The 22,883-nt window shown below is 36.3% G+C and overlaps 1 protein-coding gene across 5 annotated transcripts; it reads left to right on the forward strand.

The window, feature by feature from the left end:
* Positions 1-378: 378 nt before the first annotated feature.
* depdc7a (DEP domain containing 7, paralog a) lies at positions 379-22,384 on the forward strand. Of its 5 annotated transcripts, none has more exons than XR_013210483.1 (10): positions 2,783-2,979; positions 5,917-6,349; positions 9,407-9,537; positions 9,722-9,914; positions 13,442-13,662; positions 14,750-14,892; positions 18,712-18,837; positions 19,470-19,548; positions 19,792-21,360; positions 21,555-22,384. XR_013210483.1 is itself a non-coding variant. In XM_077248452.1 (9 exons), exons 2-9 carry the CDS (start codon positions 5,925-5,927, stop codon positions 20,004-20,006), a joined length of 1,533 nt encoding a protein of 510 aa, XP_077104567.1. In that variant the 5' UTR covers positions 379-588; positions 5,917-5,924; the 3' UTR covers positions 20,007-22,384. The 5 variants fall into 5 exon arrangements, 3 of the variants coding, with proteins under 3 accessions (XP_077104567.1, XP_077104568.1, XP_077104566.1); XR_013210484.1 differs by having other exon boundaries at positions 19,792-20,531; positions 21,538-22,278; XM_077248452.1 differs by lacking the exon at positions 2,783-2,979 and adding an exon at positions 379-588 and having other exon boundaries at positions 19,792-22,384.
* The last annotated feature ends 499 nt before the right edge of the window (positions 22,385-22,883 follow it).

A 22,883-nucleotide genomic window follows, 5' to 3' on the forward strand; every position in this document is an offset into this window, starting at 1 on the left:
CTTTTGATTTTATGGGGAATGTGACCTGGACAGTTCTTCAAGAGATCCAAACATTCCAGAAGACATTCCATTCCTGGGCTGTGATGTGTCAGACATGGCCAGTCCAATAAACCTGACAAAAAGTATAACACCATCATTAATTACCACTGCATGGCTTATCAAATCTCATATGTTCCCATAAAGCCAGCCACCGTATAACAAGGCTCAGATGGGCAGTTTATAGGAAGGGAAGGTGACTGGATGCTTGATAAGAAAACCGGAACAACAGCCAGGTACAGTGACCTTGCCGACAGGTTCTTCAGCATGATTTAATCCTGAGCTGCAGGGCTGTGCGTAATCAAAGGAGAGAGAAAATGCTTTAGCTTGCGACACAGGTTTACACAACAACATCAACACACACGAGTAGGACGCAGAAGTGACAGAACCAGTTCTGGTGACACATGTGTGGTTTTTTTTGGTGGTTGGAAGCGTCACTTTTACGAAGATGGCTTATCAAATCTCAAAGAAGAACTTCTTTTTATAGACATTTATATATTATATTTCACATGAGCTGAACTTTGGATACTTTTCATTGTTTGTTCTGTCCAGGTAAGTAAACTTTCCCAACCACCTTCTTATATCGTCTTGTATTACCATATAAATTGCTTTCTGTAAAATCAAAAGCTGTTTATTTATGTCTTTTAAAAGATTTTATGGGCCAGTTAATTACAAAATATGAAGCTTACATTTGTTTACTCATGGAGATATATGGAAGATTTACATTGTGGATGTTTGACTGGCATATACGGCTTGAATCAGAGTGGTTGGTTTTGTGTATTGGAATGCAAAAGTGCTCCATGGCCGAGAGGGACAGTAAAAGGACTAATGACTTGGGAAAAAGGAGTGAATGAGACCCCCTGAAGAGTGTGAAAGTTAGCATTGAGAGGCAAATTCTGTCTTACAATCCTTTGGCCTGGAATCTGTGACAAAGCATTATGAGAAGATGACCAAGGAAAAGGCACTTTTTAAATAGATCCCATCCCTCCCCCTGTCTAACCGGTTTCTTTACACTCACACACTAATAATACAGACAGTCTAATCTGACTCTTCCTTTGATGTAGAGGACTGAAGTCTGGTTAAGATATTGTTGATGAGCTTTTGTAAAAACTCAATACTTCATGATCTCTTAGTTTGAATGTTTTAACAATGACGTTTTATGACCATATCAATTGCATGCTCAATATCATACTGTTCTCAAATTGTTGTTTCTGAATTCTCATTGGATTAAGCTTTATTTGCACTATTCCAATCAGAGTTTCGTGAGCTGTCCCTCATAACTTCAGTTTGAAGGTTTAATGGGGATGTCATGGGCAATGATTTACATTGGCAGGTGAAGTAAAGGACATGCATATTCATACAACAGTTTGAGCCGAGTTTACCTAGTGGTTTCTTATCGTTTAGAGGACACTGTATGCACTGATGCATTAAATATGATATTTGCATATTAAGTCACAGCTTTCTCAAACCTTATTAGCCATAGTCTGTTAACATTTCCAAGTAACTTAAATCCTGGATAAATTCCTTGAACTGGAAACCCTTTGGTAGATTTCAGTGTTTTGAGTGAAGTTTTCTAAGAATTGAATTTCATTTAAAACCACACAACCATGGTGCGAGAGCGTTTTTCATTTAATGGTTATCAGAATTCTTTCTGTTCAACCAGTTGAGACCGAGAGGCTGAAACAAATAAAGTTGTAATAAGGTCTTGATAAGCACCAACATTTATTCCAGTGATACATTTGACCTTGCAGATTATATGTTGTTGTTTTTTTTAAACAAATCAATTTTCAAGGATTCCAGGCCAGGCTGTTAATCATAATAAACAAATATGAGATCTCTATTAAACATTTTTTTGTGACAGCCATGCTTATTCCCTTTTGGAAAAAACACTTTAGCATACTGAAAGAGTACTTATTAAGGAAATATACTTTTAAAAGAATATACGGTAACACTTTATTTTACAGTCCTTGTTACACATGTAGCCTAACTATAGTATTAACAGTAAATTGTGCATAATTACATCCAGCTAATCCCAAACCAAATCCTATTTCTTCTGATCCTAACCCTATGCATGTTGTTAATCAATATTACTCAGTGCTTAACTGTATAATTACACTGTAACAACGACACCTTAAAATAAAAGTAACCAAATGTACTGTTGCGAACTGAATGTAATGTTTTTTGGAAACTTATTTGCTCGTAATTGGAAATGTAATACACTTTAAACGTATAGGCTTATTACAATTTCAAAATTCTATTTCTATTGAAACTTAAATAAATTTGTAATGATGAAATGCAATTTGTACATTTCAAACATGAACTTTAAGTGAAATATCCAATAACACTACAGTTCAAATTATAGCATTTTCTGCTTTATGTTAGTCAACACATTACAATAGGCCTACGCGTACTTCTTCAAAGCACAACACCTAAGTGCACATTAAATAAAATTAAGCATACTTCTTTTTCACAAAGGTTTTACCACAGTTTTACAGTAGCCTACTGGAACCCCAAATATAGTCTGTTGTAACTGGTTGAAATTTTTATTGAAATTTCATGTAGACCTTAAATAACATCTCTAAAACACTGTAAAAAGCCAAAATAAGTTCTTTTTGTCTTTATAACCGCATTATTTACATTTAGTGGTTCTTGTTTATCCTTTGCAAGTTTCGGAGACTGCTATAGTGTAAATGAAACCATTATATAGTGCTAATAGCCTTTCGACTGCCCTCATGACGTCACGAGGAGGGTGTGTGAGCGCGCGCGCAGGCTGCTGTCGCTGGCATGTGTGTATGTGTGTGAGCGTAGATGAGTTCAGATCGCGCGAGTGTGAGCATTATTTACAGCGCGAGACTAAAAGGAGATGCTTTACATTAATACAGCAACGACGCGAGACATCCAGCTTTAACCTGAACTACAGACGTCACATGCACAGACCTCCAGGTAGGTTTCTGCGTCTACAACTTGCTGGTTTAAAGTTATGTTGTGGTTTGTGCATTTGCAATTTGAATGCTGTAAATCGGCTGTTTAGTTTTTTAATCAAACGTAACTAAAAACTAAATTCCAAAGTTCATATTAAAAATAGAATGCATATGATTGCTTGTTGTGTCTGAAATTGTATGTTTTTTTTCTTTGCGTTTAAAATAGTTTTGTAATCGTTGTGGTTAATGGTGTAATGGTTAATGTTAATGGTTAAACTGATTTTCCGACGTATTCCATTTAAATGCTGTGAATTTAAGTGCTTTAAATAATCATATTAATTTAAAGAGGTTTAGCGGGCAAATGTTTTCATTTACCGGTAATTGTGTGCATTACTGTAGCCGGAGGGCAAACCCGTTTGGCTTGTCTGTGCTTGACAAACTATTAGAGCTCTTATACACTTAAGACAAAGTAGAGTTTGTGTTTGTTTTCGACCTGTTTTGTGTCATAACAATAGCCTAGTGTAGATGTGCAATTATTAGGTGTTCTCCCTCTGGGAATATTTATCTGAGTGTTGGGCAAACAGTGAAATCCCATCAGATGCCTTCTGTCCATCCACGGGGACAAACACCATGGCGACTTTTCTAATAATGTCCCCTAATGCATGTTGTGCAGATCTCGGATTTTAATTTGAATTATGATACGTCAATGCTGCTATTATTCATGCACTCTAACAAATTAACAAAAAAATCATCATGATATGACCACATTAGAGTGGTCATTGTGGACACACCATGGTAATACTCTGCTGTTCTTTGATGTACTTTGGAGTACCATGATATTGTGTTATGAGCCAACTTTACATACCACTACTGTATCAACATAATGTTTTTTGTAAGGTTCATTGACATTTATAAGGAATAAAGGTAGCACTTTATTTTACAGTCCTGTTACAATAACTAGGTACTAACCCTGAACCTAAACCTAACCTTAACCCATGTAGTTACCTTATATTAACTAGTACTTGTAAGTACACGTAAGTGCTCGTACTGTAAAATAAAGTGCAACTGGAATACATCATTTCAAATGGTTAACTTAACATCAAAATCTCAGCAAGTACTAAAACAGTTGTTCAACTAGCGGCATGCAAATGAAATAAAGCCTACATGATGTGAACATAACAAGGAAGTTATCTTATCAACTAGTTTTTCAGATGGAGGGATTATGCGTTATTGACGCATCTGGTGATTTTAGTCAAATCTAGCTAATGGGGAGAAACTGAATTCGTTATCAAGTTTCTGACTTGATAAATAGGCCTATTGCTTGTCCAGATTTGTACATTTGCTTGTTAAGCATAAAAACTGTGATGCTCACCCTTGTGCGCTTAGTCGTATTGAATGTCCATCTGTAGTATACTTAAAGTCTTAAAATCTGTACTTGTAGATGATATAAATTAATGAAGTAAAAGGACACCCAAGTGTACTTATAGAGAATAAAATAAAATAAAAAATGTACATTGAAGTACATTTTAAATCATGTTTTAATAATCTTTTGTCATGCTTTCAATGAGTGTGTTGACTAACATACATGTAAAGTATTTAGTTATAATTTTAACGGTATGTTCAATATTATATTTAACTTGATAAGTTTAATTAGAAATCACATTAAACTGAAAATTATATTTTAGTTTACCATAAATGCTTGTCAGCACGTTTTGCAGTACATTTTCACCGTATTTCAAAGACAATAAAAGTAATTATGAAATTATAAATAAAGATGTACTTAAGTCCTGGAATTAAGTGTCCAAAAAAATAAATTCAGTTTGATTTCTTGCATATTCTTTTATTGTTTCCGTGCTCTTAAAAAAGATGCTTCTTTTTCACAAGGACAAACAAGGACTGTATTCACACAACTAGTTGCTGTTTGCTGCATCCCAGACTTCCCGGGAAAACGCTTGAACTGCGGTGTCTAGAGAGAATCTTTTATATTGCAGCCAGCTGTTGTTCACTTGAGCCTTCATTTAGACTAGGTGTGTGTGTGTGTGTGTGTAAGGGGAATCTCTATGTAATCACAACAGTTGTCCTGGAGGTTTCTAGCCACCCCTAGTAAATATCCTGATCCCTAATGGGTAATTTAGACCTTCATCATTACCTCAGGGCTGCACATAAAATTCTGCAGGAAACACTTCTAGCGAGAAATGATCAACCTCCCCTGGTGTCATTTATAAGGCTTGTGAGGTATTGATCTTGGCAGCAGATGCTCTTTGTGTTGGAAGAAGGATCTGTAAAAGCTTTCACTTTAGTCCAGCTTTTAACCCGTGAGAAAAAAATATGGGAAACTTAATGTTCTGCAACTATCACGTTGATTATAATGATAAAGTGCTGGATTTAAATTGGATTTTTATATGGGTAAACTGAAACCTCTTGGTCCAGTTTCAAAAGTCTGAAGAAGCTTCCTTTTGTAGACCTATTCCATTATTAACAGACAGTGCCAAAGTGTTTGTGTAATTTATTGTTATAATTGATTTTAAACCGCATTAAAGTGCAAAACTTTGGCATATATATTGGCATATGCCAATATTGGCATATCATGTCTAGTTTGTGTCCACTGTGATATATAGGAACAATATAATTGGAATCACTTTCATAATTATGTTTTTTCGGCTAATGAATGATAAAAAGATTGACAGCCAATCAGAATCTATTCTCTTTAAAGAGCTTGATTTAAAGAGTCAGACGACATCGTTATCGTCTGCTGGTGTTGAGGCTAATATCGTCTTGTTATAGTTATCGTTCTTGGTGTAAACGGACCTTAAATCTATTAAATGTTCCAAAATGTGTGTCCTTTCAGTCCAAAGCTTGACTTATTTAATATGTGGAAAATCAGAAACCCAGGAATGGAGTTTGAGATCATTATTCTGGAATATCACTGGCATTTCTCATTCAGTCCATCTCTTGACAGACACGGGAATGGCTGGGAAGCCATTCCGAGCCACGTACATCTGGACTAACATCATCAACAACCTTCAGACGCAGGTGGAGGTGAAGAGGAGACGCCACAATCTGAAAATCTACCATGACTGCTTTCTGGGGTCCGAGGCCGTGGACGTGGTTCTGGCTCACATCATTCAGAGCAAAGTATGTGGGGATGCCGAAGTGCCCCGTTCCAAAGCGGTTCGCCTCTGCCAGGCCCTCATGGAGGCCAGGGTCTTTGAAGCAGTGGACACTAAAGTGTTCGGGAAAGAAAAGAGGCAAGCGAAGTTTGAGGACAGCAGCTGTAGTCTATACAGGTTTCTAAACAGGCCGACTCCCAGCACATCAAGCTCAGAGACCATTGAGAGTGGATACAACTCTCTCAGCATACAGAGGAACACTTACAGCCCACCCTACGAAAGGTAGGCATCTCACAACACTGCTTTCACTGGTCAAATCACCTCTCTACCCAGACAACAACATAGTGTCGGCCCAGATCCGGCCCACATCTGATACGCGTTGAATCCATATGTACCAGATGTGGCCCGGATCTTGGCCGACACTATGTTGCTGTCTGGGTGTGTAACTACTTCTGCATATAGTCAGTAGGGCTGGGTACCGAGTTCGGTACTTTTTAGGTACCGACCGAATTGCCTCGATACTACCGAGTATCGAAACATGTCTTGTTTTTCGGTACCAAGTTTCGGTACCTAAGTGGTTAATCTCGTCAACGTCAGTGAAACAATAAACATGCAGCATGATTGGTTGTGGCGGAAAAACACTAGTTTACGCGGCTGCCCAGAGACGTGCCTCGTCGCACGTGAGGCTGTAGTGCTGTAGTCGCACTGTGTGTGTGTGTGAGCGTAAGCGTCCAACCCAGATAGATAGAAAATATGTGGAAATGATCAAAAGTGTACCTATGTACCCGCCTCGATGCCATAAGCACACGATGCAATATTTTCGACAAGATAATTGCTGCCAAGACCGGTAAAACGGTAAATCTGCACTTAAAAGCGCACAGAATACACTCGAGAGTAGAAAGTTTATCAGCCTTCGACTACAAGAACTGGAGCGCGTCACATATAAACCAAAACTCAGCGTATAGGATACTTGCCTCACAGACATGAGAAATAGTTCTATATATGTTCAAAATATGTCTACTTTTAAACGAAACAATTAGAAATAAATAGTTTGATTACCTAATCCATATAGGCGTGCGCGCGTTCACTACTGCAGGGATGACGAGTCAGCATCGCAAATTCGCAATAATCATCTTTGCAGCCAACAAGTAGTAACCACTTGTTCATTAATAAACAATTAAAATATCTCCTTGCTATCGTTTCCCGACACATCCATAATCATTAGGCTACTTTTGCCAGTGCTTTGCACAAGCTTCATGTGTGCTGAGCGCGAGGCATATATCCCGCACCCCAGTAGCCTATATTTAATTCAATTCACATTTATTTGTATATCATTTTTCACAATACATATCGTTTCAAAGGAGCTTTACAGAAAATGCATTTGTCTAAATTACAATTTAGAGTGATCTGTTATCAGGGGTGACTGTGTGTAATGCATTTCAATTAATTTTCATTCAGTTTCATTGTTAAACAATGCATTAAGTTAAGGCAGAAACAATGAGCTCATTGAAGTAAAGAATATATGTTGTTAAATGATTAGGAAACATAGAAAACTTTAGCATTGGTGCTTTTTTACTGACTCAAAATATGAGTGTAAAAAAGTCAACAAACTGAAAAAATAAAAGTGTTTTTTTAGGTAATGTTATATTGATAAAATTGGTATCGAAAAAGTATCGTTCAGGAACCGGTATCGAAGTCAAGGTATCGGTATCGGTATCGGTATCGAAAATTTGTTACGATACCCAGCCCTAATAGTCAGATATGTCCCAATTAAGAAAATTGCAGACTTGTGCTTCTGTTCTGAGAATTCTGTGTTTATTTTCTCATCCTCATGTTGTTCCAAACCTGTATGACTTTCTTTCTTCTGTGTAATATAAGATGGTCCTTTAAAGTCAATTCTTAAATTCTACATTCTTAAAAATATCTTCTTTTTATGTTACGCAGAAGAAAGAAAGTCGAACAGGTTTGGAACGATATGAGGGTGAGGAAATGATGACAAAATTTTCACTTCATAGTCAATCGAATTTGTCCAGGACAGCAACATAGTGTCGGCACAGATCCGGGCGTGTACCAGATGTGGGCCGGATCTGGGCCGACACAATATTATGACAAAATTAACATTGTCGTAATTCGGATTCTAAAAAAATATATATTATAAATATATATATATATACATAAAAAAAATCAGAATCAGAATTTCAACAATCTACATTTTTGGTGAATAAAGCCTTAAAAAAACAGTTTGAAGCAATATCTGAAAATATGTGACACAGATAACAAAATGTATTGAAAACAACAGAAAAGTGCATTGTGTTTCCTCTTACAGTAGATCACCTACTAAGATAGAATATGTTTAGAACCTTGCAAAACTAGTTAATCATTTACTTGTCATCAGTTTTGATTCTTTTTCACTGGAAAACCTAGAAATCGTACAGAATGCTGGGTATTTCTCTGAATTGTTTTCTAGAAAGGTCCCTTTCTATAAACTTTCCCACGAAATGTCATCATCACAGTGAATCATGGACTACAGCCCATGTCTATATAGCCTGGTCCCACCAGAGTATCATACATTTCATTTGTACATAGAGTCTGGCACCGCTCCATTGACAAGCATTAACTTCCTTGTAGGCGGGTACTCTATTGGATCTGCCCAGCGTCACTCTGGATCTTCCATAACCAATCGCTAACGTTTGGTCGTGACGTATGTCATGTCGAACCCCGTGGGGAGGAGGGCCACAACATCATGGCCACCAACAAAACTTGTTCTTGCTCCGGCTTTAACTTCTTGATATTCGGCAGTGTTGCCACAACGGACCGAATGGCTTCACTTACATCTTTCTGCGCTGCCGTTACTGAATCTCAAAATAACGCACAACATCAACGTCATCGTTCTCAGCCACTCCCTCTGTTCGCTGATTGGCCCGGTAATAAATTGACCCGAGAAAACCAAAGACTACAGCACAATCCCAGATGTAGTACTGAAGGAAAATGTAAATTGAGCGGAAGTACGTAGGAGGGCGGAGCCAGGCTAATGTCTATAGGCTTCGTCCGAAATCACATACTCTCTTAAGTATGTACTTATTTTGAATACTTTGTGAGCACTAAAAAAGTATGTTCTATATAGAATAAATATGTGCAGTAGGATTTCAATCTGAGATTTAATTTTAATCTGATTTTAATCACATACTGTTTTTCGCGTAGTAGTAGGGAAGTATGCGATTTCATGCAGCCTTGGTGATTCCTACAAGAATGCATGAAACTTGTTCAGTTTAGTTCTTCGTGAACTGTGAACAATTTCAGACTTATAATATTCACGTCATTTCCTGATGTTTTCTTCAGGAAAGAGGATTCTGTGTATTCAAACAACTCTCCTGTCAAAACGGATAAATCTCTGGAGGATGTTTTAGGAAATCTGAACATGAACACAACCAGCACACCACAGAAGATGAATCTGGGCTTATCACAGGAGTGTAAGTCTTCATTAACGTCATAAAACACTATTTGAGCTCTGATATTTTTTGACAGTTTGACATATAATTTGACATTTTATACACAAGTCACTATATACGTACCAGTGATTTTTAAAAGGAAGTTAATGCAGAAATATACTGCATGTTTTAGTAAGTTAACGTGTGTGGTGACTGTCTGTGTCAGTGATGGATGAGATCTGGCGACAGCAGACGGTACTAAGGCTCCTGCAGTTGATTGAGCTGCCTCTTCTGGAGAGCCTGTTGGAGGGTCAGGAGAGCCCTCGTCCACCCCTCCACAGCATGGACAGCGACCCAGACCTGCTCTACACCAGCAGCTACCTGGACCGCGAGATCCTCAAGGCCTTCAGCGAGGCTCAGTATGTTTTTGTTTCTCTCTTTCTATCCTTTTTCTTCTAGGGTGTTTTAGTGTTGCATTAAATTCAATTCAATTCAATTCAAATTTATTTGTATAGCGCTTTTCACAATACACATTGTCTCAAAGCAGCTTTACAGAAATTGCATTTCGGAAATGTACATAGAAAAATACAGTTAGTTAATCAAGTATTAATTTATGGCATAACATATCGCCGGCTTTGAGTCGTCTCTTCACAGGCGTCGAGTCGTCTCTTCACAGGCGTTGGGGCATCTGAAGTCTCCGTGAGAGGCTGGATACAAACTGGAGCTGACGAACGCTATTTACTAGCGTCCCGAGATAACAGCAGAAAGGCAGATGGGAAATAATTAGCATAGCTGATGTTCATAATGTTAATGCATTCAAACTGATTCAGCAGTAGTATCAAAGGTTAAGCATTAAGTGAATGCTTGGTTAAAGAGATGCGTCTTTAATCTAGTTTTAAACTGGGACAGCGAGTCTGAGTCTCGTACAATATCAGGAAGGCTATTCCAGAGTTTAGGAGCTAAATGCGAGAACGCCCTCCCTCCTTTAGTGGACTTAGATATCCTAGGAATGACCAGAAGCCTCGAATTTAGTGATCTTAAAGAGCGCGATGGATTGTATGGCGATAGAAGGTCCATTAAATACACAGGAGCTAAACCATTTAGGGCTTTATAGGTCAGTAGGAATACTTTGTAATTGATACGTAACTTAATAGGTAACCAGTGTAGAGATGATAAAATAGGTGTTATATGATCATATTTTCTTGATCTAGTAAGAACTCTAGCAGCTGCATTTTGCACTAACTGTAGCTTGTTGATTGAGGATGCAGGACAACCAGCTAATAAAGCATTACAGTAATCTAGTCTCGAGGTCATGAATGCATGAACTAACTTTTCTGCATCAGAAACAGATAGCATGTTGCGTAGCTTAGCAATGTTTCTAAGGTGGAAAAAGGCTGTTCTTGTAATATATGAAATATGATTTTCGAAAGTCAAGTTGCGGTCTAGTATAACACCCAGGTCTTTTACTGTAGTGGATAAAGTAACAGGACATCCTTCTAAATTAAAGTTGTATTGTAAGGGATTTTGTGGGTAGTTTTTTGGACCAATAAGTAGTACCTCCGTTTTATCTGAATTTAATAGCAGGAAATTACACGTCATCCAGCATTTTATATCATTTAGACACTCTGTCAATTTAGATAAGTTAGTGTTTTCATCTGGTCGTGATGAGATATATAATTGAGTGTCATCAGCATAACAGTGGAAATTAATTCCATGTTTTCTTATAATATTACCAAGTGGCAGCATATATATTGAGAATAGCAGAGGGCCTAACACCGATCCTTGCGGCACTCCATAGTCTACTGACGTTATCTTTGATTTTTCCCCATTTAAACAGACAAAATGGTAACGGTCTGATAAGTACGATCTAAACCAGCTTAATGCCTGTCCCTGAACACCAGTGTAGTTTTGTAGTCGATCCAAGAGTATTTTATGATCGATAGTATCGAACGCAGCACTAAGATCGAGTAGAACTAGTATTGAGATACAGCCTTGGTCAGAAGCTAAAAGTAAATCATTTGTAATTTTAACTAGCGCAGTTTCTGTGCTATGATGCGGTCTGAATCCCGACTGGAATTTTTCATAGATATCATTTTCTTGTAAGAAAGTGCACAATTGAGCGGACACAATTTTTTCTAGTATTATAGACATAAATGGAAGATTTGAGATGGGTCTGTAATTTGCTAAGTTATTTGGATCTAATTGCGGTTTCTTAATGAGAGGGGAAATTAAAGGGGAACTTGGCAACTATTTCAACTTAATAAAACCGTTTAGAAATCATTTGGATGGTTTAATAACCTGTTCTGGTGAGAATGGTGACTTTCCCCGCTCCCCCCAAGGTTCCCAGGCGGAAAACCAACCTTGCAACATGGGGATTAACGTCCCGGTAAAATGAAAATAGGAAGTCTCGTGAGAAGCGAGAACGAGCGAGAAACACAAAACTGCTTTACGGCAATTCGACATAAACACACACGCAACCATCAGTGTGTATGATGTATTACCCACTTCGGTAGACATAGCTCCACACGATAAAGTTGGCCGGCTCCGATAATAACAAATGCACATGAGCAGCGGTAGAAAGCGAGAGGAGGGGCCGCAAGTCAGTTTTTTTACGACATTGTTGTGAAATATACACCCCACAGCTGTAGGGGAGCTCGTTGAGAAAACATGCGACAACAAAAGTGAAAATCAGCGAAGAAATGGCTAGAGTTGCAGAGTGCCCCTTTAAATGACAAAACTAGAATTTACGTTTAATGAAGGAAAAATGAGTTGTGTCTGCTACAACCACAATGCAAAAGTGTTCAGTTTAAACATAATTTTTCTGATCCCAGACTATAACCTCAACGATGAATCAGACATGTTTAGTAGGATATACTGTATAAAGTATTTAAATCTATATAATTAAAGCTACACTATGAAACTTGTGGCCCTCTAGCGGTTAAACAATTAAACTGCATGCGGCTCGCGGAAGAGCATTGTTTCGGTTGTGCTTCGGCTCTGCTCCTCTGCGCGGAAGAAATTTGGTTAAAGACACCGGTGCTAACATACATAAAGGACATGTTATCAGAGCGGAAGGACAAATAATAAAAGGTTTATTTTATTAAGGTTTGCGTTTGATTCGTGGTGAATTTTCTCGTTGGTTGTGACAACAAACTTTCAGCTTCACGCTAACCACAGCCGGTGTCATGACAAATGGGTCCTCCTCGAAATCAGGTCTCTATCAGTTAACGATGATACTAAATACATGCAAACGATATTAATTTAAAATATGTATAGCTTACTTTATAATGCATAATAAAACAAATTGAACATCATTTCTTTCACTTAATTGCATTAAGTGAATAACAACATCATTACATTCTTTTTATTACTAAAATATTTGAACATTTAACACTTGTTTAACAAAAAATGTAAGGTAATTACATTAACGATGATTGTGAATACTTGTAGGGTAGGTGCAAATGCATGTAAAAATGAGCTCTTTTTAAAAAAATGTTATTGATTTTTCAATTACAACTACAGTCTGTACTTTGAAATGCACAGGCGAATATGTATGCAGTTTCCCGCGAAACCCATTCCGATTCCCAAAAGCTCAAAAAATATAAATCATTATTGCAGGTTAATCCAAATTAATTTGGGTAAATAAGATGATTTTTCTTTTTGCACTCTCTCAATAGCAGTTTGTTGTTTTTTATTACATTGTGTAGCTTTACATATTGTAGAAACCCCCCTTTTCATCTAACACACTTTCTGATGAATGGAACCTCTTTATAATATTATATCTTATAGAACTATATACTTAATAATACTATATCTTCTCATTTATAATGTCTTAGCATTTTAATTGTTCTAAATGTTGGATTTGACTTATTTTAAATCATTGGATTTGTGTTCTACTGTATCTGATCTCTCCATCATTTTCTGTCCTTCTTCATCTCTTTAACAGAGCCGATAGCTGGTTGTCAGCAGCTGTGGACTGTCTGGAGTTTCTCCCGGATCAGTTGGTGGTTGATGTGAGCCGAGGGCTGGCCAAGTGTGCCGAGGAGACGTCCCAGTACAAGCAGCTCCTCTACGGGGTCCTTGTCCAGCACTACGGCCATTCTGAATACCCACCACTGCTCAGCAACCACGTCTTTGACATCCACTCAGGCGTCTCCGAGCTGCTTGGTGAGACATCAGTACACTATATGTTAGCTTGACTTGACTTTTATATTATGTGAAATGTGGCTTATTTAGTGGCCCTTGTGAATTTGAAGTACACTGTTGCATACTATTAAAACGAGTACTTATTATGCAAATAATATACTCATGTTTCAAACACTTAATTGCATGTTAATTGCAATGAAATTAAAATGTATTACAATTTAAATTTATATTTAATGTTTTTAAAATGTTTTCAAAATTAAAATTCTGTCATTAATTACTCGCCTTCATGTTGTTCCAAACTCGTAAGACATTCGTTCATCTTCGAAACACAAATGAAGATCTTTTTGACGAAATCTGTGAGTTTTCTGTCCCTCCATTGACAGCTACGCAACTACCACTTTGACGCTTCAAAATGTTCATGAAGGGATTGTAAAACTAATCCATATGAATTGAGTGGTTTAGTCCAAATTTTCTGAAGAGACACGATCACTTTATGTGATTAATTTAGGCTTTTATTGCTTTTCTGACCCACTTAAGTAGGTCTGAAGTACACCTTTATATGTAATTTCATAATTAAAATGGTTAAAGTGTACTGACAAGCGTTTACGGTTGACTAAAATATACTTTAAAGTAATTTCTATTGAAACGTTTATGTCATGTATTTAAATATATGTGATGATGAAGTTGCAATTAACTACATTTGAAATATTTAAATGTAATACTGAATAACACTACAGTAAAAACAATTGTCAAAATAAGTGTACTTCTTTAAATCACAACAAAGTATTATTGAAACATGATTTAACACAATGATGTACTTTAATGTAAAACTTTTAATTTTACATTATTACAAGTGCACTTTTTAAAAGTGTGTTCAAGTTTTTTTTTAAAAACTCTTTAAGTGTACTTTAAGTTTCTTTCATTTTGCTTTTTTTTTTTTTAAATATACTTTTAAGGTTTGAAGTAGCCTACAAGTACACATTCAATATAATTGAGCACACTTCTTTTTCAACTGGAAGGCCACTGGAATGTTAGAATGTCGTTTAAAGTCTTTTACTCATCACTGTATTATTGCACTGCTACATTACATTATTCTGTATGTGTGCAGTGAACGGGAAGCAGGAGCAGGCGCTGGAGTCTCTTCAGCTGTGTCTGAAACTGCAGGATTCACGCAGTAGAGAGGAGCTCCGCCGGTTACTGCGCTTCATGGCCCTCGCCGCCGGCCCTCAGGAGATCAAACTACACAAAGAGGTACCAATAATCAGGGGAGGTCTAGTGAGGATGGAGAATTCAATAAATCATGACTCTGACTGTTAGTGGTGGGCGATATACCGGTGGACACGATTAACCAGTAGACATTTGTCAACTTTTGGATTATCATCTCTATAGCGGTTACACTCGTGTGATGTTGCTGTGCTGCGCAGTCGCAAAAGATAATCGTTAGCATGCAATTAAGGATTGTGGTTTAAAAACAAGTGATTTTAAAATGTTGAAACACATTTCTGAGGGGGTGGTTGTGGTAGACCCCCAGAAACTACTAGTGTCACGGAGTAATCAAAAAGTATGTCTAATTAATTGAAATCATAAAATCTATACAATTATTAAACTTACGACATTAAAAAAAAAAAAAATGAAATGTTTTTTTTCATACAAAATTCTGTGTTTTTCTGATGATCAAATGAAGATATAAAACGTTTATTTAATTTATTTTAATCGTATGAAATTAAACAAACTTTTTGTCAAACAACGTGCTGCACAATGAGCTTTACTAGTAAAATTAAAACATGGAAGAAAAATTGTGATTAATGTGATTATATGTTTTGATGATAATTAACCCTCAGGGGACGGATTGGGCGGTACCGCCCAAAATGACATACTTTTACAAATGTGTAATTATCTTAAAAACTATTAATGATAGAGAGGTGCGGTCTTTTTTGCCGTCTTCCTCAGATTCTGCTGAAAACAGTGATAACAAACTTACCCGGCTTGCATACACACTTCCTTGTTGCGCAATACCACTTCGTCAAAGTCCAATGAAATCGATGTTGTTTGGCAGATTCACGAGCAACAACCAATGGAAAAATTGCCGATGGAGGAATATTTTTCTTACCCAATCAGAGAAAGGTTACCATGACGTATTCTAGCAAATCGGAGGACTCTGTAGCCTTGCAAGGGGTGATATACTATTACAGCGTTGAGTGGCAGAGATGACAGAAAGCAAACGGACGCGTCGAGTATAAACAAGGCTTTACGGAGCGAGAGCGCACAGAGATATGAGAGAGAGACAGAACAATTATAATATATATATATATATACACATACAATTATAGCATTATTTATTGTTTTAGCCGTTTTATGATGGCAAGCAGTAAACGATTTACGGTGGAACAAGCTCTGGAACAATTACTGGAGAATGACGAGGAGAAAGCATTGCTTAGAAAATTCTAAACATTCCTAAGAAAAACGCCTGGGACTATTTGTAAATAAAGTTAAATTTTTCATTGTTCTTTACACATTTTATTTAACAATTACACATGTCTGTCAAGCAAAGGCTTTGACAAATATATTTTTTGTTCAAAAACTGTTCACTATTGTTGTGTGATGTGTGATTTACAGAAAAATAAATGGCAAAAATCTAATTTCCGTTTTTGAAATTCTCTAGTTTATGGTACATTTTCACTCATACTTCCTTTATAAACATATTACATGCATGCTTAAGTTAGCTTAGGGTCTTCTGAATCCATAGATACCAAACACATAGTGTTCCATCTCCATTACATATAGTTTATAAGCCCAAATGTAAAAATAGAGAAAACGGACCAAAAAGAGCTTAGTCCCCTGAGGGTTAATTTGTATTAGTGTTAGTATTATTACTACATTGAGACGTATCTAAATTCTACTGTACAACAGTAATATATTTCTGTCAAGTTAATCCAAACTTTTATTTTGACGGGTTGCCGTGAAGACCTTTGAGTTTCTGTGTGTTTATGACATGACGATATTCTTCTCAAATTAAGCGGTTAAATGCTCACAAAGTGATTTTCAGAGCGGATCTAGAGTCTGGAGATGAAGTTCATGCATTCATGTCCTCATAAAGACAAAAAACAGCGCAAGCGTCACACGTGTTTCTGTGTGTGTGTGTGTGTGTGTGTGTGTGTGTGTGTGTGTGTGTGTGTGTGTGTGTGTGTGTGTGTGTGTGTGTGTGTGTGTGTGTGTGTGTGTGTGTATGAGGTAAATGAAACTGAGTGTCGTCTGCACCATTCATACACACAGAACATGCAGGATTCGTATTTAATAGTCTTTTTGCGGTTTAATATTCACACACACTAGTCTATATTGTTATTTGATTTCAAGTGTACTGAACTGCTTTTTATTTTTTATTTAAATACTTACAAATTCCATGAAATTCCGCGTTATACAGTAAATCAAATCAGTAAAACAAGTACCCTCGTAAATAGTGATGCACCGATCATGATTTTTCATGGCCGATTCCGATACCGTTTTTTTACAAGCATACTGGCCGATTCCGATACCGATACCCATTTTAGTTTGTTTCATTTTCTTTAAGCAACAAATTAAAATGATCATCCTATACAGAACTGAAGTTGACTTCTAGCTTTTCAAAAGGGTATGCAAGTTCTTCTTTACAAAAAGCTTTGTCACATGTTAGTCTGTTTCGTTCTCATCCAACACGCGTGAAGCCGAGCTGAACAAACGTCTACGCTAGTGCAGGGCGCGGGCAGGTACTCTCGCGCAACTTTAGCGAGCGCAGGAAAGCGGCTCTTATTTGTGCACCAGTAGATTAACGGCTGTTCGCTTCTGGGTATCTGTGCCTCAGACAGGTACCTCTGCATTTCCTGTACAATGCTTCCACACAAATGACGTTTTCGCGAATGATTCCAAAGTAGTCCGTGCACACGGGCGCTCTTCCGGAGAAATCAGCTGAAAAAACACAAAAAATACATCAATTAGCTGTTTACGAGTAGGGATGCACGATTGACCGGCAATAAATTCTGAACCAGCCGGTTTTTGCTTCTAATGCGCGATCCGATTTATTACCGGTCACTCGGTGCATCCCTACTCGTAAACAGGTAATTTATGTGTTAAATGAACATAAACAGTTGAGAAACAAAACGCATGAGTAACAGTATATTGGATCTGTGCATTTGATCTTGAAGTGACGGCAGCCTAATATATCTGCTGTTGTCTGTTAATTAAACAACTAAAGAGAGAAAATCTATCACTACTCTTGACTGAATCACCTTTCTATTTCTTATTTCTAGTGCTTGAAGTTTTTCAGGTAGGACTATTTCATTTGTCTTTGTTCTATTGTAGTTGTTTTTTTGTTCTATGGCTTGTAATTACTTTCTTTTTTCTTATTTTATCACTGACTATTTACTTGTCTTTTGTAAGCTTGAGAATTTTATTCTTTACTTAGGCTAGTATTATTATTATTACAAGAATTTTGAAATTTCAATAGTTTAAAAAAATGTAAATCATAAAAACCTTATTTAAAGCAAAATTAACTATATATTGAAATAGATTGTTATCGTGAAATAAAATTACTTGTATGATGATATAGATTTTGGTCATATCGCCCACCCTTAGACTGTGTTTTTATGCTGATGTAACTCAATTATGTTATAAAACCGATAATAGAGGATATTAAGTATGCATGATGTACGGTGTATGATTATGGTTGATGAGCGCTCTGATTTATTTTCTGAATGATATAGATGAACATCATAGTTGCAGAATGTGTTTGAAGATGTGGAAAATTAAAAAAGAAAAAAACTGCAAAATGTTGAAAAAATGCCCGTACTGTAATTGATGTGAATCGTCCAGTGTTAAATTAGACCAGTGCACAATATGGCAGTGTTGACATCACACAAAAGTGTCATTGTTAAAAAACATGGAAACTAAAGTGATTTGCAGTTGCCATGCTAGTGAAAAGACAATGAATTAAACAGTTGCTTTTCTATTATTATTTTTTTTTTTTACACCTACATGAATTCAATTCCTACATCCGTACAGATAATTGACAAGCTGTTTGTTTGTTTTGTTCTGTAGATAGAGAACAGAATGGCAGTAAAGAGAGCGTTCTCCAATGCCATTGTGTATGGGACTAAATTAGCCAAGGGAAAGGTTGATCTTCTGGTTCTTTTCATGATGGACAACCACCACGACCTCTTCAAGGTGAGTCGACAGCTCAGACTGACCTCTAAAACCCAAATACAAACTATTTGCACTGTGTGTGAGAATGGCTAACTATATACAACCAGTCATACATGGTATAATAAACACTAGTTTGGTGTTAGTAAGAAATTCTCTGAAAGATTTCTCTTTCAAAGCAATGCTGTTCTTGTGAACTCTCTATTGATTGAAGGGAAAAATGTATCAGGGTTTACCCACAAATATTTAGCAGCACAACTGTTTTCAACACTTATGATAATAAGAAATGTTTCTTGAGCAGCAAATCAGTATATTAGAATGGTTTCTGCAGGATCACGTGACACTTAAGACTGGAGTAATTGATGCTGAAAATCCAGCTTTGCATCAAATAAAAAAGAGCTATTTTAAATTGTAATAATATTTCACAATATTATTGATTTAACTGTATTGCTGTATTTTTCAGTAATTGATTGAGTGTAAATTGATGAGGAAATAAAGTAATTTAGTTGAACATAACAGCAACTTAAAATGTGAAAAAAAATGAAGGGGTTTGAATACTTTCGCAAGGCATCATTGTGTTTCTGTGCCTGAAGTAAACTGAGAGCATGGACCCTCAAAATATTTGTACTAATAATTTGATTGCCTTTTTGCCCTAGATTCCCGTCACGTTGCACAACCTTGTAAGTGATAAATTTGCCAGTATCATCAAAGGAACAGATCCTGACCTCATTACAGGTAAAACTAGAAATATATGTTGAAAAATGTATTTACGTTAAGTTTTTCATGCTGGTTATTTTATGAAAAAAAAATGTATTTACCTGCTAAAAATAAATATAAATAAATATATATAAAAAAATTATTTATCAAGGTAATGCCTATAATCAGAAATCTTCGCCAGCTGTATTTGCAAGTAAAACACTGCCAATGCATGATCCTTTATTTGCTAAGAGAATACATTTCAAATCTTCCCTCTTGTAGGAACAACATACTGTCGCCGTCTCTCTGGAAAAGATTACATGGAAACAGTTCAGAAAACTACCAGAGAAGAGCTTTGGACATTACTAAAAACAATTCACGAAAACACCAAACTTTCTTTGAAAGAGAAGCGCCGTCTGCTCGGACAGTTCTACAAAGGCCATCCTGAAATATTCGTGCAATATTTTGGCAACAGAATATCAAATGTTTATATTTAATAGGATCTTTAATTGATATTCCAAATATTGTATAATATGTAAAGAGTAATTTGTATGTTGTAAATATGAATATATTACAGAAAAAAACTGAATGCTACTTCTCTTATGCCTGTATTGATGAGAGAATGACATTTGTTGGGCAATTAACACATTTTCCTTTTCTTCATCAAAGTTATCACATAATATTATCAGTTATTATCCTAAAACTACCTCCTGTTGTCAGATCACAACCTAAAATTCCTATAAATCAGACAAATATGTTTTTAAAAGAAAAATAGTCTACAGAATGGAAGTGAACTCAGAGTCTAGATAGACTTTATCCTGAAGGTCCTCTTTCTGTATTTCACCTACTCAGAGTTCATTGTTCAGTTAGTGAACAAAGGACAATTACTAGTGGCATGACAGTTATGAAACAACAGCATCAACAATCACAAGCTGATAATGGTTTAAAATCAGACTAATGATGGTGGATTATAAGAGACAAAAACCCCAAACAACACATCTGCATGTGTACAGAAAATGAAGGCAGGAAATAGGTGGGTTTGTAATTACAGACAGATGTTGATGCCTGTGTTGTGAGGGGAACATCCGTGTGCATGTTGTCAGTTTCTGTCTTGAGATTTTATTCAAAAATTTCAAGGCACGATAATAATAGCCTTTGAGGTTGAGTCAGTTTAAAGCATATGTGAACTTATTTATAGTGAGAAAACTATAAAATTAAAAAAGTGTTTCAGTCATATTTGTGGAATCCAGTGTCACATTGTACCAACAAATCAAATATATTATATGTACCTGTAATGGCAATGGACATGAGATTTGTGCTGATTGGAGGTATATTTACATGAAAACGATGTACTAATAACGGAAACATTTTTCACGTACAGATGACAATATTGTCAAAATGATCCTCGTTCTGCCAGGCCAGTAGATGGAGAAGTCACTTTGTAAAGAAACATACGCGTCTATACATAGATATAAACACGTCTATAGACTGAATATACTCATGTGTAACGTGCAGGGAGGAGCCAGAGAGTGAATCCAGATAAAAGCACAAATTTGTAATAGACAAACATAAACTTATATATGGTGCGTTCAAGTCCTCCTGGGAAGTTCGTACTTAAGAGGTGGGTTTACGACGGCGGATGCATTCAAGTCACTTTCGTTGGAGTAAGATGGCGGTGTAGTTTCTCTTAATTAATTACACAAAAATACAGGTTCTTAAACTCTAGTCCTAGAAAATGAAAAACAAAGATTTGCATAAGGTGTGCTATGCATTTTTATGTTTTTAGTTAATTTATGAAGCCACTGCAAACTTTATCGTTACATATTACATTGTTTTATAATGCTATATTAGGCTTTATGCACAGCTTCACTACTTCCTGAACTTCAGCCAGTCCTTTGTTTCCTGTCTGTCATTATTGGACAAACTGATTAGTCCAGGTGTGCCTGATTATTGTTACTGAGGCCAGGCACACCTGAATTAATCAGTTTGTCCAATAATGACAGACAGGAAACAAAGGGCTGGCTGAAGTTCAGGAAGTAGTGAAGCTGTGCATAAAGCAGAAAAGCCTGACTTGAACGCAACAATACTTCAACATAAAAGTCCTACAAAACACAAGACAGTAACTTACAGGGATCGTCACTGCATGCACCGCCGTTTTCACAAATTCGCGTTTTTGTAGTTTACATGGAGACGATTACAGTAACGTTTTCAAAAGTGTGGGTTTTCAGGCCCCAAAAACACGTTGTCTTGTAAATTAACAGCCAAAACTCATGAAAAAAAAAAAATCCGGTTTTAGTTGAAAGTGAAAGGTGTAGAGTAAAGACTCTTGTTTGGTTAATGTCACATTTAACAATGAAAAAAGCTAAGTTTAAAGAAGAAGAAAATAACAGGGTGTAAAAATAAACTTCAGAAAGCATTTATTAATATCTTATTAATAGTCATAAGCAGTGTTGGGGAAAGTTACTGTTAAAAGTAATGCTTATATTTGTTTGTATAGTCCCTTTTTTGGAAAGTAATGCCTTATGTAACTTTTGCGTTACTTTTTCTGAACTGGCCTGGGCTTGCTTGTTTGTTAAAAAAAAAAAAAACTATATTTGGCAAATGAAAAAGCCCTTTCACACCAAAAGTGAAATGAATAAGCCTCAGGCTGAAGAAAATGCCATTTCACGCCTGTACAGTAGAGGGCGCAGCTCAAACAAACCTGGAGAACAGCTGGAGAAAAAAGTTAAACTCTCTTTAGAAATAAAAACTAAACATATTAAATACAAATGTGATGTTTATCTAAAGTAATTTTTGCTTGTTTGTATGGTTAAATTAGGTAATCAAATGTCAGCAGCAAAGACATTGGTTAATAAAGTAAAATAAAATACATAAAGTATATGTGTATTATATAACATATTTAATTATTGCAGGTTTGCGTAATATTCAGAGATTGCATTTTTATTGTTTTTATTCATTTTGAAAATTGCTGAATTTGTTTTTGTACGGAGCCCCTCAAGTGACATGGTGGTGGAAAAAAATATGAGATGGCAGATGTTTGCGTTCATTCGCAAACCTTTTGAGTTCTCAGGGGAACGCAAAGCATTGAATTTCTTTTTTCTTCCAATCTCATATTTTTTTTATATATATATGGCTCTGCAGTTTTTGTGCAAGTGAGATGAGTTAACGCCTGCTCACATTTAGTCTAGAACTACAATAAGCATCATGTTCACACACAGCGCATACAACGCCTCTGCACTTACAGTTTCTCTCAACATGAGGACAGGAGAGCTGTCAGTCAATAAATGGGAAAACAGAGTAACTTGCGTTACTTATTTAAAAAGTAACTCGGATATTTTCTTGTAAATTTGAAAGTAATGTGTTACTTTACTCGT

Source organism: Siphateles boraxobius, unplaced genomic scaffold (assembly GCF_051911475.1).
Source record: "Siphateles boraxobius isolate OS27281-9 unplaced genomic scaffold, OSU_SipBor_1 30, whole genome shotgun sequence".
NCBI classification, from domain to species: Eukaryota; Metazoa; Chordata; class Actinopteri; order Cypriniformes; family Leuciscidae; genus Siphateles; species Siphateles boraxobius.

Coding starts and splice junctions, on each gene's coding strand:
- depdc7a (XM_077248451.1), top strand. CDS start 2,829: ATGTGTGTGAGCGTAGATGAGTTCAGATCGCGCGAGTGTGAGCATTAT. Junction 18,838..19,469: donor ACCACCACGACCTCTTCAAG/GTGAGTCGACAG, acceptor TTTTTGCCCTAG/ATTCCCGTCACGTTGCACAA. Junction 19,549..19,791: donor AGATCCTGACCTCATTACAG/GTAAAACTAGAA, acceptor TCCCTCTTGTAG/GAACAACATACTGTCGCCGT.